General features: G+C 35.6%; 1 protein-coding gene across 6 annotated transcripts in view; it reads left to right on the top strand.

The window, feature by feature from the left end:
- kcnh5.L (potassium voltage-gated channel subfamily H member 5 L homeolog) overlaps positions 1–17,294 on the top strand; it is a 218,288-nt gene extending 200,994 nt beyond the window's left edge. For all 6 annotated transcript variants that reach the window (XM_018230657.2, XM_018230658.2, XM_018230653.2 and 3 more), the window contains 2 exons: positions 4,339–4,535; positions 15,990–17,294. In XM_018230657.2, the coding sequence (XP_018086146.1) occupies positions 4,339–4,535; positions 15,990–16,928 (1,136 nt within the window). In that variant the 3' untranslated portion in view covers positions 16,929–17,294. The remainder of the gene's footprint in view (positions 1–4,338; positions 4,536–15,989) is intronic.
- The last annotated feature ends 3,437 nt before the right edge of the window (positions 17,295–20,731 follow it).

Below are 20,731 nucleotides of genomic sequence, written 5' to 3' on the forward strand. Positions count from 1 at the left end.
CACAGACCAATAACATATAGAGGTAATGTAACCCCTTGCAAAAAAAAAAAAAATGTAAACACTAGTGGGTTTTTGCCTAATGTATAATTCATTCCTATGGAAAGGTAGTGATCTAGGAATCTTTTTTTTTGGTGTCCAGTGATGCCCTGAAGGACAGTGCATTAAATTATAATTTCCAGAAACCATATATGCTAAAAGCAAAATTGCGCACAAACCTTACATACAGTATGCCCTGCATAGGCCAGCAAGACATTATTGGGGTTTTTTTATTATTGATTTTATTTTATTTTACCTTGGCACTCTATTTCTTTTTTACTAACTGGAATGAGGTTATTTTTCTTATAATTTAGAGAAACAAGCTATTTGCATAAAGCCTATAAATTAAACACATTTTGTTAATGTTGTGGTGAGGCATATGCTACATTAAGGATTACTTTAAATGTCACAAAAATACTACTGCTACTTTCATTAGCTTAATGTCTGTTGGTTATATATTTGGAACAGCTTTCTTTATTATTTATGTTATACTTAACAGCCCATATTTCCCTGCTGTTTGTTTCATTACAATCTACCTCCTGCAGAACAGGCCCTCACTTCACTCCACTATTTTTAATTTGAGGTTTTTGGGGTGGAAAAAATATATGACAGAAGCTAATAATATCCATGATTTAAACCATAAGGATTATTGGAAATAGTTAAAGGTAACTGCTTTAAATCAGTACATTCTTTTGCATTTAATCCTATTTGTCGGTTCCTGACTCAGAGCCGGCTGAGATCACTGATTCAACTGAAATATAATGGTCGATTAAGACTGTAAAGCCAATTAAATGCTTACTAATGTATCTTCTAATGACCACTGGTGAGATTTCAAAAATGACAAACTTTCTTTTGAGGTTTTGGAGCTTCTAATAGTTTTTGGACAGACATAATATCAAAGGCTATTTTGTACTAAACTCTATAGTTAGTATAGATATGGGTATATATAATGTATGTGAAAGTATGGAGGGGTGTGTGTATGGATGCTGGGTTTTCATTTGGAGGGGTTGAATTTGATGGACTTTGTCTTTTTTTAACCCGATTTAACTATGTAACTATCTAAAAATTGCTTAAAAGGAGGTTGTTTTTTTTTAGATACTTTTTATTTAAGTATAAATCTTGCCTGAAGTCATGTTTATATTACACTCGTGGAAAAAAGAGGATTAAATAATTTGTTTTATGTTTCAAAGATTTGTTATTCAACTCCTTGTACAAAGGCTGAACTTCCAAACTTCTAAAATAATTTGTTTCTGCAAATTTCTATACATACTATAATTGTCCTTTTACTTGATTCCAACTGAGAAACTATTTCATTAAAATGGAGCCTATGGGAGATGGCCTTACTGTAATTTGGAGCATTCTGGATAATAGGTTTCCAGATAACTCATTCCATACCATATGACGTTTCATCTAGGTTATCATAGTAAAAAATCCAGCAAAGTACTAATTTGTACCAATATTCTTATACTGTACTATTATTTGTATATTTTCCAGAAATTGTAACCAAAAATATTTTATTTCTGCCATGTAAAAACAGAATTCCCATTTCCAGGGTTGGGCGGGGTGTTGCTAGCTACAGACACCCAGGACATGTGGGTGAAAGACAGAAGTGATGGAAAAGCAGAACAGGACAGGTTAGGAGGGATAAATTAAAAAAGAAAAGGAAAGATGATAGATGAATGGAGAGAATGGGAGAAGTTGTGGTGACATAAAAAGGAAGGGAAGAAATGCACACAAGCAAGTAGTATAACAAATTAGTAAGTAAAAGGAAAGCAACTGAGATGAGGGGACAACAGTAGAGAGAAACCATGGATGGAGGTATATGCCTATTCAGCATCAGTCAAGTTTACTGTTATGTATATCTAACCTTTGTGATAATTGGCCCTATGGTCAGGTTTTCTGTTGGCCCCTATGGGTCCTAGTTCTACATTTCCTGTTTTGAAAAGATCAAATAAAAGAAAGATAGGGCAATGCAATAATAGTCCAGACTGACCTGGAAATACATGTAGTAACTAGTGATGGGCGAATCTGTTCCATTTCACTTTACCGAAAAATTAGCAAAACAGCAACATTTTTGCAAAACACATTGAAGTCAATGGGCATCTGAATAATTTTGATGTGCAACATTTTTTATGCACGCGCCAATTTTGATGCGCATCAAATTTTTGCTTCAGTTTGCAAAAACATTCACAGGCCGCGAAACGTGAAAATTCAACGCTAATCTATGCCTGCCAATAAATTTGCCCGTCACTAGTAGTTACCAATGACATCTTTGGGGAATTGGTAGAGATAAAAATGTTGTAGCAAAACAATGCATCACATTACGGCAGGCTATATACTTACTGATACCACATTGCCCATATAGACCAGCATTATAAAATATTAACATAATTAAGAATATCAGCCCTGTATGGCAGCACGATGTTGCTACTTTCACTTACTGTACATGAATAAACACAGATTAAAAGTCTTACCATCATTTACAGATAAAAATGAAGTCTTTCACATACATTGAGCGTATTATTCTTGTGAATGTACTAATGCCCCAACAGCAAATACATTTCCTTCTTGCAGCTGCAAAATAATGTGCTAATATTTCTGTCTTGTGCGGTGTCTTCTTTCTATTGTAATTGCTGAAAAGCTGCTAAATATTTCAGCCACAAAGCAAATAAATTATATAATTGCATCCTTGAAGAGTGATCCACTTTAAACAGTAACATCATGTGTATAAAGTGCAAATGTTTTGTGAATGTTAAATAAACTATAGAAATTATACATTAAGCAGCTTTTTTTCCCTTTAGATTGTTCTTCCCCTCGATATGTGTTGAATAATAGCGATATAAATTAGAAATACTTGAAAGCGAACAAAAGACTAAAACCCCACTAGGACAGCAGTAACCTATTGGTAGGAAAACGGTTATTGCTTCTTCTTATGGGCTTTTAGATTATTCATGTGCATCCCAGTTTTACCTTTCAGGCAACATCTGCCTGAAGCATCCAATAACAGCAGAATTCCACATATACTTTTGTCAAATAGTTGAGGTGAAAAATCAATAAAAAGAGGGGCACTTCCCCGACTACAGATACATAGAGTGTGTGCGGATCCGTGAATCTTCTACTCTTACTGCTGCCGACCCAATGTTGCTCCCCTCAATAAGTATTGCTAGAACTGGTCAACCACTAGACATTTTGGGGGCTGGAAAATAATTTGCTAAGGTACTCCAGTTATAAGCATATAATACTGTAAATTATAAAGTGAATAAACTTTTGTGAATAGCTTTTGTGTATTATATAGTGAATAAAGCACCCCCTCTTGTAAAATATAAGGATAGTATAAGTTACTGAGGAATTCTATGACCATATAAAGCCAAAGGACTCGTGTTTTTTATACAGGTCATGAAACACCGAGGTGACTTTAATATCCTCGTATTTTGCAACAGGGGGTGTGTTCTTTATTATAATGAGTTTCAGTGATTCATGTGACAGAAATGACATCACTAAGCTTCAATTATAACTGATGACATCGCTAAGCACTGTTTATATAGTGAATAAAGTCTCTTGTAAAATATAAGGATATTATAAGTTACCGAGGAGTTTCACGACCATATAAAAAATGTTTTTATACAGGTCATGGAACTCTGAGATGACTTCTAATGTCCTCATATTTTGCAACAGGATATGTTTTTTATTATAATACACAAGTTTCAGGATATAATTTACAGGATATTCATGTGTATATAATACACAAGAACCATCAATATCCTGTAAATTATATCCTTATAATACACAAAAGCTATGAATATCTTGTAAATTATATCCTTATAAACGGTACTTTATTCACTATATAAACTTTTGTTAGTAATGTCATCAGTTAAAATCAGTGATTAGTGATGTAATTTGTCACATGACTCACTTGTGTATTATAATAAATATTGTACCCCTTATTGTAAAATATTTAGATATTAAAGGTCACCTTGAAGTTACATGACCTTTATAACAGTACTCAGCCTTCTGCCTTGTGCTTTTATATGGCCATGGAACTCCTAAGTGACTTATAATATCATTATTTTCAACAAGGGGTACATTATTCACTATTTATTTTACAGGATAATCATGGCTCTTTGGTATTATATTCTCTTTCTGCACTCTTATAGATGACCTACAGATGGGAAAAAACTATATTTAGACATTTGACTCATATGGCTGAACAAGTCTCTCCATGTCACTGTTTAAATCAATTGATCAAATACTTTTATTGCAATTATCTATAATCTAGATCTCTTTTTTTCTTCATTTCTGCAGGAAAGGGTGATGTCTTTGGAGATGTATTCTGGAAAGAAACCACACTTGCACATGCCTGTGCTAATGTTCGCGCACTGACATATTGTGATTTACACATCATTAAACGGGAAGCCTTACTCAAAGTACTGGAATTCTATACAGCCTTTGCAAACTCTTTCTCAAGGAATCTCACACTAACTTGTAACTTGAGGAAACGGGTAAGGGGGAGTCAGCTTTTTATTTACTGCTAATGACTGTGGTTCTAATAAGTGGAATGCATGTCCTCATGTGGATCACAACATTTTGATTTTCAGGGTAACACCATGGTTCCGCTAGGAGAATTAAAGTAGTTTAAGCTTGGTAAGATGTAAATTTTGCGGACATCTTTTTCTGCTTAGAAATATACCTTTCATTGCGACTGAGCAGCTGTTCCATTCCAACTTTGCATTACCATTCGTCTTATCCTGTTTCCATGCACTAGTTACCAAGACAACTTTTATTATTTTTATATATTGAGATTAATTTACTATTTCACTTAGTCTCTCAGAACTTCATATATAGATTTTCACAGCGATTTATCATTTTTTAGAGGTAAGTTTCTCTTTAAGCTTAGGGTAATTTGAATAGATTTGTCACTGTTCTGGTTTTGGTGTTTAAGTACTTTCAAATATTTCTGGCTGCAAATGAGCTGAAATTTAGTGATGCAAGACGTTGATTTGATTAAACTTAAATCCCAAGGCTATACTACGGTTTTAGTTTAAATATAAAAACTTCTGCATTATGCAGTAAATCAATCTTTCGTCAGTTTTTCATCTTTTTTTAGTGTGTTTCAAACTGATTAAAATGCTAAAACCAGCATTTTGTCTAACTTGGGAATAAGATCATAATATTTGCTCCAGGGGACGAGGCAGATTGAAGTGGGTTTAATTAATACTTTTTTTTTCTCAACGGATATTGTTTCCTTTGACTTGTAACAAAATACATTTACAATGTATAAAAAGCACTGTTTCTGCCCTACAACTTGGAGAGAACAATTGTGTGTTTGCTGATGGGGCAGTTTAGGTTGGGACAAGAGAGACCACAAAGTAGGCTGTGGAGAGACCTTGGAGATTAAAGGACTTGTAAAATGATATAGGTACCACTAGAGTTGTCCCATGTAGATCTAAAATTTTGAAGAATGAGGGTGGCCCTACAAAATGTATTGAGTCACTTATGGTTATACCACTAATGCTGATGAGACTAATGTTTTAGCGGTAAAAAAAAAAAAAAAAAGTAGCTACTATGACCTTATCCAATAACTGGGTCTATAGTGGTGTATTGCAGAGTAACCACCTGCCCATTTGTTCTACTATACATATGTAAATAAATTGAAAATAAATTCTAATAAATGTGGTTGTTTCTAATAAGGGAGTGAGTCTTCCTTCACTACTCATCTTCCTTTATTACTCATGGTCAGAAATAATCGAAAGTCACCAAATGCCATGTTCTCACTTCATAGATATCTAGAGCATCCTTTTTTAGGAATGGAATTTTGTTTATGAGGCATTCGTTTTTTTTTTTTTTTTTTTTTTTTTTAAAGTACGACAGTTCTCTTTAGCATTTCTACAGGACATTGAGAAAAGGAGAACAGAAAAGAGTGCGCTGAGAGCAGTGATTTCATTATGTGTTTCCATTGTGCTAGAAAACAGGGCTTTGTACAGCACATTGTGGCTCACACTTGGGTCAAATAAATCAGTTTCTCTAAATGGACAGAGAAGTGCTGACATTTTTGCAGAGCTGGACTTCCCTGAATTAGTAATTGATTTTGGCTTTGATCATTATTTATCTTAACAGCGCATGTTCCCAATCTCTTTATTTGGAGCAAGTCAACATTCCCGTTATATAAGAAGTGACCAGTCTAAGTGTAGTATAGACTTTTCTTAAAGAGGCTTTGGGCATCATAGGTCCCAACAAATATGGTTTATGTTGGATAAAGTTCTGAGATATAAAAATAAAGGATAATAATGATACAGGTATGCAATCCATTCTCCGGAAACCTGTAATCCGGTAAACTCTGAATTATGCAAAGGCCATCTCCCATAGACTTCATTTTATTTATTATTTATTCAAATAAACCAATTTTTTAATAATGACTTCATTTTTTCTGTAATAAATAAATAAAACAGTAACTTGTACTCAATCCCAACTAAGAATTAATAAATCCTTATTGGAAGCAAACCCAGCCTATTGGGTTTATTTAATGTTTACATTATTTTCTAGTAGACTTAAGGTATGAAGATCCAAATTACAAAAAGACCCGTTATCCGGAAAACCCCAGGTCACGAGCAGCATTTTGGATAATGGGTCCCATACCTGCACTTGTAATCAAATATTTATGCAGAACATAGGCTTTTATGTCCCCGTTAAACCCCCAGTATTGACCCTGCACCTTCACTTTTTGGCTGCAAAATTGTGGGAGTAATTTTTTCGAAGCAATTGAGGGATAGAAATCCTACACTAATGTTGCCCTTTGCTTGGATTGATGCATACGTTAGCTATGTGGTTTTGTTTACCTTCAAAATAGAAGGTATGCTTGACAGCCTGTAATGGTTATTGAGCAAGCCCTGGATATTTGGGAAAGGGATGATTACACTTCTTCCAAAATTATTTGTTTCAACATCTGTCAAGCTCAGAAAATCATTTCCAGTAAGCATTATGCGCAATTATGAAAGCAATGAACATCCAGGTATCCATCCCGGCAGCAAGAGGCATGTCTCTCTAGACAATCATCTCTCCATTGTCTTTTTACTTGAGTACAAAATATTATGATTAAACATCCTTGCACTGTCAGGATATAGAACTTATGACTGACAACGTGGTCTCAAAGAAATACAATGTACCTACATATCTGTTCTACAACTGGGAATATGATGACAGAATATTCATCTAAAAAAGAGTAATATACAGTAATGGCAGGTGGCAAATAAGTCAGTGACAATCAGAAAATAATTGGGCCATTTTTAGTAGTTGTTAAGTAGAAGGATGTGTTTAACTCCTTAGTTGTAAAATATCATCCTGCATACTTTTTAAGATATATTATTGTTTGCATTCCTTCCCTTCTTTGTATGTGTGACCTCCTGAAGGTGTCTGGTGGAACAGTATTTTTTCATGATTGACACAGAATAGAACTTTGTCATTTGCCTTTGTCCAGAACAATCAGATTCTAAATACCTAAAGCCAGTTATGGAATTATTATATGGAATTGTTATTTCTAGTATCGTCTTGGCTGAAGTGGCTTCCCCATTTGAAAGCTGGAAAGAAGAATGCAAATAATTATAAAAACGATAAATAAATAATGAAGAATTGGCCATTCTATAACACTAAAAGTTAACTTAAATGCAAACCACTCCTTTAAAGGAGAAGTAAAGCTTAACTAAAGAAGTAGCTAGAAATGTTGTACATTATATTTTGGGTTTCTGTATCAGCCCACGACAACCACAGCCCTTTAGCAGTAAAGATCTGAGTCTCCAAAGATGCCCCAGTAGCTCCCCATCTTCTTTTCTGCTGATTCACTGCACATGCTCTGTGCTGTTGTCACTTACTGAACTTAGGGACCCACTCACAATATACAGTACACATAGAATAGAAATGTTACACTATATGGTTGATTAGTACTTAATACAGATAATTGCTACATGGCAGCACAGAAACCAGTGCAAAATAGCATCAGGATTTAATAATCAGCCTTGTAGCATCAACTTATATTACAAACCAATCTCATTTTCTGCTGGATAATTTTAAACGACCCCTAAGCTTAACTTCTCAACAGCTGCTCAAGAGCCCACTGAGCATGTGAGTGTCACAGACACTTTTCAAGATGGTGACTCCCTGTGACAAGTTTAAAGTCTTGGATCATTGCTGATATTGAGGAGCAGCAATAAGTTCAGTTGGTGCAATAAGTTCAGTTTATAAAATATCGCATTTTAACCAATATTCATTTTTAGAGTTTAGTTCAGTTCTCCTTTAAGTGCTTACAATACAAATTCATGTTTATTTCAATAAAGCACTGCAGCCTTGCTTGTTTTGTAAACACACATGGATACCTTCCACTAACTACCCTGCTTTTTGTGGGATAGTTCCCAGTTTTGAAGCTCATAACTCATAGTCACATCAGTTCCCTGCTGGGCCACCACATGGCAAATAAATCCTGCGCAGCAGCAAATGCCAATGAACCAGTATCACAATTTGTACAACATTCCATTCCATTAAATTTGGAAGTTCATTAGTTACACAGTAGATGGGTATGGTAGAGACATGAAAGATTAAGTTCAGCCTTTTGTGCAGGTAACTCCTAAATCACAGGTAACGTCTAGCTCACCCAGATGAAAGAAAAACAAATCTTCATCTAAAGCTATTTTCGATTTACTTTATAAAGAGCACAATCCTTTCTGACTCCAAAAAGGGCAAATCAGTCCCTTAATTATTATTATTTAATTATATTTTGTGCTATACAGTAAGTGCTAAGATGTCTGTAATCTTATAGTTCTGACTTTGTAAAAAGGCATCCTTCCCTTTGTAATGTATCTGCCAGTACAACTGCTTTAGACAATTCCACTGCACCACAGTAAAGCTCTTTTAAGCCTCCTTTCCTCGTGTCTCAAGAGATACCCTCATGTTCTCTGTAGGCGTCTACTGGTAAACATTATTATATTATTCCTTATGTAGGGTAGGAGGGTCTATTTTTTTTATTAAGGGTTTGTTTCTCCTTTAACAGGATAAACGTGAAATTCAGGGTTTTAAAATAGTTAATCCTTTGGCATCAAAATTATGCATTTTCTTCAAAATACACACAGCAAATTTTATTAGGTCTAAAGGGGTTCTTAGCTGAGCTAAAGTGTCTAAACAATTCTGTAATATGTGATTGCCGGCAACAATAACAGGACGCCCATTGACTTTAATGGGCCCCTGTGTCAACTTTGATTCTGGCAAATTGTCGCCGGCGTACTCAAGAGCCATTTCGTGACTTTTTTGCCAGTTTCGCGGATTTCGTCGCGAAGTGAAACGGGACAAATTCGCCCATCACTAGTTACTCCACCTGTATATATGGTTCAGCATTAATATTATTCTCAAGCACCCTCTAGTACAATGAAGAATTCAAAGTGGATGTAGAACTGTTCAGGTCATGATGCAGTAAAGCAGCCCCAAACTGTAACATTTCCATGTATCCGGACATTTGGGTAAATGCTGTGTTTTCCCCAAACATGTCTTTTGGTACTGTAGCCAAATAACTCTTATATTTGCCTCATCTGTCTAGGTCACATGGCTCTTTGCCGAAAAGTCTGTGGGCAAAGTAAACACTTACCAGATGCACACCTGCCATGTAGACCTTCTAATGATAGACTGTAGTTTCTGACATGAATAGTAATGAGCGCCACCAGTAGATCTCATAATAAAATTCAGAGGTTCTTGGAGACTTCTTTAAGCATTGTGCATTCTGCTTTTAGCTAGACTTGTAGGATGGACTGGCCAAATTGGCAGGTGTGACATCATCTCTACTTGTAGGTGATCTTCCAGTGAAATGAGTTATGTTGAATGTTTGGTCATTTTTCTAAAACATTTTTGATTATCTTCCCAAACTCATAGGAACCTTTAACTTTCTTTCTAAAGGCCTTGAAGAACTCGCAAACAAAGACCAAACCAAACTTAATGTCTTGTTCAAATAAGACCGATTCCATTAAAATCCTCTTTAATAATGTTCTAATCATTTGAACTTGATCCAGTGCACCTGATTCTACTGCTTGCCTTTTCTGTATGCCAAATTTTAATTGATATAGGCTGCATAATGTAAATGATGCATGCTGTTTGTTAATTACATATCCATCAATATTGTTGAAATAAAGTTCAAGTATCTATTTTAAAAAAGACATTGTCATGGGGTATACTTATCATGCACCCCCACAAGTTCATTCTCAATAAAGGATTTTTCAACCTTAGTCCTATTAAAGGTTTTAGTAGCCTGCCTATTTTATATTCCACAGTGCCTATCTCTACAACTGTTTATTTTTACCTGAAAATATATAAATATTAAAATTATAAGGCAAAGTCTTAAACTGTGTTGTAAATAAACTCTGGGATCTAGAATTAATGTTTCTCCAAAACCTCATGCCACCTGCAGACCTGAATGCCTGCACAAAATGTACCTATTTCCATATATACATGTATACATACATTCTTGGGCTTTAGAATTACATCAGAATGGTTTTTTGATATTTAGAAAAAGTATCAGGAAAATTGGGCAGTGTGATATTTTTCACTGATCTAAATAAAAGCATGTGTACTTTGATGGATTGCTAACACAGAACACTGAAATATAAAAACAGGGAATTTACCTATTCTGAATATCTTATTTTTTAGTATTTAGTATTTTAGACCCTTTCTGCTTCAGCTCTAATAACTCATTGCAACCAGAATCAGACGTTTGGTGTCCCTCAAAAGTATAGTAAGTGCTGCCTGCAAATCTGTTTTGTTATGGGTTCCTGGAACTGGACGTAACTTTGCACCTGTTATTTATTGCCATGAACAGGGTGTTTATATTTCATAAATGTTCCACTTCCAAAGAATGTGTATATTGTAACCATATGTCTACAGCACTTTCTCTACGTCTCCCGCATTTCATCATTGATTATACTAGTTCGTTTCTTGTAGTAGAGCTTGTTTTTGAAATGCAAAAATGTGTTTTTACACATGCCCGTTGAATTTATGCCATTTGCCCATACCCAGCTGTAATTTCAATACAAGCCGATTTCAAGCAGAAGTATTATATTTTATACAGGACACGTTCACTTTGTTTTTGTTTTCATTAACGGTTGCATAATCAGTGGCCAGAAAGGAAATCCCACAGTGAACAGTTTTTCTTTCCAAGCTCATTAAACACTTGGCTTCTGACCAATATGGATAGCCGCAAGTTATGGTTATTAGTAAAGTGCGAGCAGTTAGCAACACAGTGCACGTATGAACCTCTCTAAATTTATATATAGATGTAGAACGAATTAATGTATTGTGTATATATAGCTTTTCTAGGTTTTCTTGTAATTTTGGAACAAACTGTTGTTAACAATTTAGTATTTTTTCTGATAAGTGTCTATTGGCAATTCTGTTTGATATGATCTACTTGTATATAACCTTCAAGGTTAATCCACACGAGGAGATTCGGGGAGATTTTGCTGGCGACTAAACGCCTCGTCTTCTGAGCGTCAATCTCCCCGAACTGCCTCAGCGTGTTTTCCCATAGGCTACAATGAAAAGTCGCCTGCGCAATGCGTTTTCAATAGTCGGCCAAAGTTGCCTCAGTGTGGCCTTACCCTCAATGTGCAGAGCATGAGATGAACAAGCAATACAAAGTTTGGTTCTGCAACTGGAAGTTTGAGGGGGTCATACAAGAACTGCAGTTGGATTTACAGAGCTTGAAGCAATATGTGCATCCAGTTGGCATTGCTTTCTGTACATTTTTGTAAGCTGTAAAATGGTCATATTCACTTTTCACAAAATGAAGGACAAAAGCCTGACAAAATGCATCAGCTGATTGGGGAGTGATGAGCAAAAGGAGTCAAAAATGCAATTTTTTACACAGCAAAGCCTGGTGTTTTATATAATACATAATAAATGTGCCCTTTTATATGACCCATAGCTAACCCTGTCAAATTGTCAATGTTATTCAGTTATTCAGTGCAGTGGGTTGATTCTCCCCATACCACATGATCAGGACCCAGATCTTAATATAATGATTGTTGCCTAAAAAGTAATATGTACCCCAGCTTGATCAAAGCCTCTGTAATTCTGTGGCTTCAGTTAGACAGCACTAGCCTTTGGGGCCCATTTACTAAAGAGCGGTAAATATATGCGCACAAAATATAGACAAATGTATCGCCAAATGTGTTTTCGCCAGTTTACTAACTTGCAGGAAATATTCATTTGCAAATTTTCTTGCGCAAGAATATGCGTTCGCCAGTTATCGTATTTGCTGAAAATAACGATACGTACACATTACTGACTGGTTTACTAAACAGTGAAATGTAGGTAAGACATAATATTTAATTATATATAAGGTAAGAAAAAGGTCATACGCAGAATTGCTGCAAAAATTCCAGGTGCTCTTTTATTCCACTACATGTTTCGAGCTGGCGCTCTTTGTCAAGTGTCAACTTGACAAAGAGCGCCAGCTCGAAACATGTAGTGGAATAAAAGAGCACCTGGAATTTTTGCAGCAATTCTGTGTATGACCTTTTTCTTACCTTATATATAATTGTGGATACAAGGCTTCAAAGGACGGAAGCAGTAAGAAGTGGTCGAATTTGGAGGTGAATCAATTTTTAAACATATGAGAATAATATTTAATTAACAGTGTTTGGTTTCTTTGTCAATTCCCCTCAACCTCTCTAACCTATATCTGGGGGCCCATTTAGTGAAGGAATAGAGGAAAAAAACTTCAAATTTCGAATGTTTTTTTTGGCTACTTTGACCATCGAATGGGCTACTTCGACCTTCGCCCCTCGACTTCGATTCGAACTAAAAATCGTTTGACTATTCGACCATTCGATAGTCGAAGTACTGTCTCTTTAAAAAATACTTCGACGCCCTAGTTCGCCACCTAAAACCTACCGAGGCCAATGTTAGCCTAACAATTTTCTGATCGAAGGATAATCCTTCGATCGATGGATTAAAATCCTTCGAAATGTTCGATTCGAAGGATTTAATCGTTTGATCAAACGATTATTCCTTTGATCATTCGATCGTAGGAATAGCTCTAAATCCTTCAACTTCGATATTCAAAGTCGAAGGATTTCAATTTGGCATTCGAATATCGAGGGTTAATTAACCCTCAATATTGACCATAAGTAAATTTGCCCCCTAGTGTATATATGTACATGTATAACCTTAATGCTGGGTGATGTGATGCCAGATGCTATGAATCCCATAACTTCTTGGACAAGCATTATTTCCAAGGCTATAGTGATCTCACAATCTACATTTTCATATATATGTGTACTGTATGTATATATGCAGAGAGGGTCATTTGTAAAGCTTAAATTTGAGGCACTATTGTCTTTGTTCCATCCCAAATGAACTACACGTATATAGCACAAACGGAAACAAGGATATATGCTGAGTCTTACAATGGCTATTACATGTTTATTTTGTAACATTCCATCTTGAAGTTTGTCATTAGAAAAAGGGGGGATAATTACTAATAATAATTACTTTATTAAGCAAACATGTGGTATGTTTCTATTTAAAGCTTACTCTGGTATTTCCATGTGTATTTCTTTTGTAGTGCCTGTTCTATAATTCTGTAAATTTGTGTATCTGCATTAAGACACTGTTCTATTAACAAAACAATGGCTAAGCTAGAATGCTTAATCCTCAATTATTCATTGACTTACTTATCAATTATACATCCGCACAGAACCCATTAACAACCTACTTTAACACCCCAAACAGAATCAGCAGTTTTCCTTCAAATCAAATGCCTTTGTGTGTGACAAGCAGAGTCCAGCAGCTACACGTGATGATTTCCATTGCAGTAACTAGGAGGCTTCCCCCAGCATGCTAAGGGGCAGATTTAATAAGTTCGGGTTCAAGCATATCAGTTTAGATCTTACATCAATCCTATTTAACTTCATTTTCTTATTTTCATTTTCTATTTTTCTGCTGCTAAACCCAACCAAGCAATATGGTTGATCTAGGTTCAGTTTGTGTGACACATATTATAGCTATATACTGTACATAGAATAGATGAGGTCACGGTCAATCACATCCTTAATCCTTCCATTAAACGTACAAGCAATCTGCATTTTATGAAATCCCAAATCCATACATTTATGAACATTACATCTCAGCTGTCACTTAGCCCCCAGGCTGCCAGCGTGTAGGGAACCCCTGCAAAGATGCCACATCCTAAATGGATTACATTTTCTTAATCAGTTTATGCCATAGGCAGACACAGAGATGCATTGCTTTCAATTACGTAGTTTGTTTAAGAAAACCAGAAGTCCATCTACCGCCCTACTATACACTCACAAATATAAACTATACATACCAATATCTATCTAATTGTAGATTTTAATATTACAATTGCCTTGGATATTATGCTGGTTAAAGAAATCATCCAAGCCTTTCTTAAAGGCATTAAAAGAATCTGCTATCACAACATCACCCGGCAGTGCATTCCACAACCTCACTGTCCTGACTGTGAAGACCAATCTACATTGCTTGAAATGATAGTTCTCTTCTCCAAGCCATTAAAGGAGAACAAAATATATTTGACTGCTCACAGGTAGTGATGGGTGTGAATTTATTTGCCAGGTGCGAATTCGCGTGATTCGCTGCCAGCGAATAAACTTGCGAAAATTCACCAGCGTCAAAAAAATGGACGTGAATTTTTCACTGTTTCGCGATTTTCATGGGAAATTCGCAAATTTTTCAGCGAAACGCCCCAAATTCGCCCATCACTACTCACGGGTATCCCTTGCACTGGCTTAGACCATGCATAGTATGCGAATTCTTGGGAAATCAGCTTCAATATGCGCAGTGGATACATGAGTGCACTCAAAAGATGGTGGCACTGTAATTGTTAGGAAAACATCCCAAGCTGATTTGTTTTTTAAAGAGGAGGCAAATCAGCTGAGGGGTAAAAGGTGAGTGATTTTAATGACTCAAGAGTATCTAATAAATTACTTTTTTGGATCCAAAGGAACATTGTCACTTTGACTTAACTACCAAACATTTCTTATGTTATTCGCCATACACTGATCACCAAAATATAGCTGCAAAAATGTTAGCTTTAAAAACATTATTGTTAAGCTATGAATATTGCCTGGAATAATAAATTGAATGTGTATTTATCAACACAACACAAGGCTCAGGAGATCTTTGATTATAATCATATGCATAAATCTATTCATTTTTTTAACACTTTCCATTAATGTTGTGCCATTTGGCAATTTCCAACAAAACAGCTGAAAACTATTATTAGATAAAAATGATTGATCATATACTCAATTGTTACACCTGTATTAATAGCTTGTGCTATTGAAATTAAGTTTCAAGCCATTGAAGGCTATGGTCTAAAATATTTGATACTCTAGTTCATTGAATAAGGTAGAAAACATATTCAAAATAACTATAGAACCAATGTAATCAAAGTGCAAAGCAGGCAATATCCCCAGCATTTCGATCTCTAGACTTTGCAGAACTATTGCCTGAAGACTGACATCAATAACATCGCATGTACATTATTTAGAGACCAATTTATCGATGCAAATATTTGAGGGTCTTCACTTTTATGAGTTTTATACTTCCTCTATCCAACGTAATATGTTTCACATAGCAGCAATTGCATTCAGACAAATTGTATGCTAGAACAAATTTTTATTTTCTAGTCTGATTTCCTATTTCTTATCTACTCTTAGTTCAGGCCAATCTTCCACATGGTCATTTGTTTATTACACGTTAAACAAAACATATATAAAAGTTGGCATGATTGTAAAATAAGTAGCAATGTTCTCCCTATGACTGACAATATTTAACTTTATTTTCCCTGCAGAACAATCTACAAAATATACTTTATATCTTATTGCTTAACAATACATTGAGAGTTAATATTCTTTTACTAACATTTTTCCTCCTCCTTCTAGATTATTTTCCGTAAAATCAGTGATGTAAAGAAGGAAGAAGAGGAACGGCAAAGGCAAAAGAATGAAGTGACCCTTAGTATCCCGGTGGACCACCCTGTAAGAAAACTGTTTCAGAAATTTAAACAGCAGAAAGAATTAAGAAACCAGGGTTCTTCAAACACTGATCTGGAACGGAACCAGCTCCAAGTGGAGCACTGCGCTATGCACAATGGAGCAGTCCTTACTGGAACCAGCGTGGTGACTGTGTCCCAGATAACGCCTATTCAGACATCTCTGTCTTATGTCCGAACCAATGAGTCTATGAAACAGAACAATAGGGATGCTATGGAGCTGAAGCCAAATAGCAGCAGTGACACTAACAGCCTCAAAGTGACCAGTCCCGTTCGCCTTAAGAACGGAAATGGCAAAGGTTGGCTGAAATTGAAAAACAACATGCAGGTGCAAGAGGAAAAGAAAGAAGACTGGAATAATGTGACAAAAGCAGAGTCATTGGGTTTGCTTTCAGATGACCCCAAATGCACTGACCCAGAGACCAAGGTTTCTAAAAACTCGTTGAGAAAAACGGATTCTTGTGACAGTGGGATAACTAAAAGTGACCTTCGTTTGGATAAAGCAGGGGAAACACGTAGTCCACTTGAACACAGTCCCTTGCAAGCTGATGCAAAACACCCTTTTTACCCTATCCCAGAGCAAGCCTTACAGACCACCCTCCAAGAGGTCAAACATGAGCTAAAAGATGACATTCAGTCACTCAGCTGCCGAATGACTGCTCTTGAACAGCAGGTTACAGAAATCCTAAAACTTTTAACAGAAAAAAATAAAGCCCCCCCATCTCCTCCCAAAATCCCAACAAGTCCACTCCAAATTCCATGTCAAGATATATTTAGTGTATCCAGACCAGTGACACCAGAGTCTGAAAAAGAAGAGATCCATGTTTAAGAGGAACTGGGCATTAGTAGACACAATGTGTGTTTGTAATTCAACATACACACATAAATGTCATGGGTGTGACTTGAAAATCATAGTCATTTTATTAATTTTGATGTGTAAATATTGCATGTCCAGCTGGATTCTGGCCTGCCAAAAGAAGATCCATGAAATAGATAGAGCTTGTAAAATATGCAGTTGACTGCATGCATTCTTTACATTGACTTATAGTCTTCATTACACAACTTATTTGTATAATAAAGGCAAAGTTCGATTTAACTATCAGGGTCCAACCTGCCAATATCGCTATACCAGCTGTAGATCTCAGGCTTGTTCTTTCAACTATTTAATGCATCTGCAGAATGCTGTAGGATTTAATAAAAAAAAAGCTTTAATATTCAGACATACATTCACTTTGTAAGAAACATTGAGCATTCTATTTTAGGTCGCATCAAGGACAGAATAGTTCTCTTTTTAAATAAAGCAGCATTTTTAAAAATAATTTTTCAAATTCTTCCATCAACGTTTATAAAGTCAAATGATTACAACTTTGTATGTGTTAGCATTACATTTTAGCTGCACAATTTATTTTCTTCCCATAGGCTTTATTTGCTATCCAGGGAAAGGTAAAACAAATGTCTGAAGATGAGCAGACAACTGTGGCCAAGGCACTCATATACTGTAGCATGCAACTTTCGCAAAATGCAGCAGAGTTACTTGCAGCCAAGGAGTTACCTAAGCATGATAAGGCATTGTAGCATTGTAGCATTGTATATGTGGATCTGTAGGGCATTGTTTGGTGGATCTTTTATCTGATAAGCTTGTTTGGTCGTTCTCTTATCTGATCAACTAAAAAATTACAATATATATGTCAATGTCTAAGACTGTTATGACTTGAGTCGGAGTGGCAACTTATTGACCCATGTATTGAACCAACACCATTGCCTGAACAAATAGTATCTGATGTAGTGTTCTCCCTTATAATTTGGCTTGAGTGGTCATATTGGAGCAAAGATTGGCTTGTTTGGTTGAAATTGTCTAAAGCCTCATTGTCCAGGGGTTCCTTATTGAATAGAAAGTGGCTCCAGATAGCAAAATCACCGTTTTTCCTTGCATAAACTGTAAAAGAGCCAAACTGATCCATAGGAGAGGGACAAATATCATTCAGGTTGCAGACCCCTCAGCCCCTAATTGGACAGCCTTGCTCCAAACCTTTGCACGTCTCTGATTTAGGTAGTTAGGTAATTCCAAAAGACCAGAGAATCCATCTTGTGATACCGTGTTTAGTCCAGTATTCCTTGGTATCCGGCTTAAACAAATATAATGTTTAAAGTATTTTAGTACTAGAGATTACACTTGTGAATTTTACATTGTACTCATTTTAATTACCTTTAGAATAAAATGATCCACAGAAAATATGATAATTATATCACTTTTGACTATACAGATGATACTTCTAAAAACTGCTATTTTCATAGGTGCTAAGACTGTAAATAGACATTCAAGTTACCGAAATGTTTGCTAAACCCTAAAATAGAGCCTGGCTATACAATAATACATTAGATATGCCCACTCCCTGTCGTGTAGGTTTGAGGCTATAATAAATTAAATCAGTAACAGAACTTTGTTAGTTATGTTAGTGCTCAGGATGTTTTCCAAGTTCAAATGTATTTTAATATTGAATTCATGGGTGATTTACCTGTCTCTGTAATACTGGTATAATACAGGTTATGGGACCCTCCTTCTGGAAACCAAAACATGTTGAATTGAATGTTCTAGTTTGTGCAGTTGCTGCCTTATTAACCCAATGACGAGGCCTACATTTGACAAGTTTTAAGATGACCAGTGGCCTGGGTATGAATCTGTCAGTTTTCATATTTCATATGGAAGCTCTTATCATCACTACAGGCAATTCAATGACTAGATTATGGAGAAAATTACTAATCGTTTCAGGTGCATTTAAGTATGAAAACACCTACTGTGTTGGGTATCGAGCTACCCATGTTTGTATGTAGCAGAATAACACTGAAATGATTGGTGTTCAGTTGTATGTCCATATGGCTCTCTACTAGACAATAATATATTAGTAAAATACATCTAATATTGATACAGAATCTAATCTATTAAGAAAATGAAGAAAATACCTGCACACAAATTATACTACAGGGTAACGGTCAGTACCTATTGGTATGTATTGGGGCCTGGAAATGAATGGCTGTTTCTGAATTTTGTTTTGATAGTTTTAAGATTCGAATGACTGCAAATGCAACAGGAATAAAAAGGGCCACAAATCCATAGCATAATCCAACAAGCTATCATGGTGAAGGTATTAAGGTACAGTAGCTGAATGGAAATTATAGTAAGAGAATGAATGCACTAAATAGGCAGACACGTTTCTTTCTAATGAATATAGAACACTATTTGGGTTAGCAGAAATCAGCGAGAAACTGCACTGGAATCGCATGCACTTTAGGAAGAAATTATAATGCTTTGCACACAATAAACAGTTAGTTGCAGGTTGGCAATCCCACAAGTGCCAGAGCCTTAGTATTCTTACCCTTTCATATACCCCTTTAGCTCATGGCAAAAGAGTAGTAGTTTCACCTTTTTTAAAAATTTGGTTACGTGTTGACAATTTGTACTGTTTTACCATTTTTATGTATCATTTTTATCTGAAATAACAAGCAGAAAACTGATTTGAGTTTTCAGTAGTTTGATTTTTCAAACAAACTGAACAATATGAAGTAACCAAAATCCTGTTTTATAAGAAATTAAACCTGGATTTGCTAAACTACAGTACAAACATACCTGTTGTGTTGATCCAGCTTTTGGGAGCTTCAGTAAATAGATTGTAGCTTAGCTCTCTGATCATCTTTTACATCTTTATTTGTATTTTGCCCTATTGTTTGGTTAGCCAATTTGTTTTCCATTCCGCGAAAAAGCAAAATATACAGCTAATGGTTAGGCGTATGGCTGGCAGTTATATATATTACATGTGTAACATTACTGTATATGCCTTGCATTATTACATTCATCTATTAACCACCCACATTTTACATCCCATCAACTCATCAGAATGAGATGCAAGTGTTAAAACGACTTTGCCCTTTTCCTTGTTTTTCTATGTATCCTACACATATATATTCAAGAATCAAGACTGCATGCAAAATAATGTGTTGGGGATTTTGAAGGTACAGTGTTTTGTATATATGTCAGCTATTTAATGGCAGCACTCATACGCTACACTGAAACTGCAGTTATGTACATTTACATACTTAAACATTTAGCTCTTTTCCCTAGACAGTTTCTCCCTCTTCAGATGTGTGTAATATACTTCACTAGCGTCATACAGAAGGCAGTTGCCTTTCATACGCCTGCGTTCTTTTAGGAAACCAAACTATTTGTCCTTTAAAATCAATGGGTACACTCTAATTAGTCTGGATAGCTTGCGGTTTTCAGTGGCGCAAAGTCATGATAATGTCTCAAAACCCAATTTAAACCCAAAAAAGAATGATGATTTTTATTTCAGATGCAGGAAAGGGTAATAATCTTAATAAGTCTTGCAATACATCTTTAAAAACGTCCTCTTGTATTGCGATCCATGCAATAATTACTGTGAAGAGTCTAAATTGTACATAATGATCTCCAGCAGATGAAATGCATTAACTTTGTAGCACTAGAAAACTGGGTTCCCTATAATTGGGAAACATTTTAATGAACTATGCAAATATTCAATGACCTGTTAAGTTGCTTATATCATAGTCGCTAGGACCCACCCACCCTGATGCATTTCTCGGGGTAAATAATCCTTCCAT

This window comes from Xenopus laevis, chromosome 8L, assembly GCF_017654675.1.
Source record: "Xenopus laevis strain J_2021 chromosome 8L, Xenopus_laevis_v10.1, whole genome shotgun sequence".
NCBI classification, from domain to species: domain Eukaryota; kingdom Metazoa; phylum Chordata; class Amphibia; order Anura; family Pipidae; genus Xenopus; species Xenopus laevis.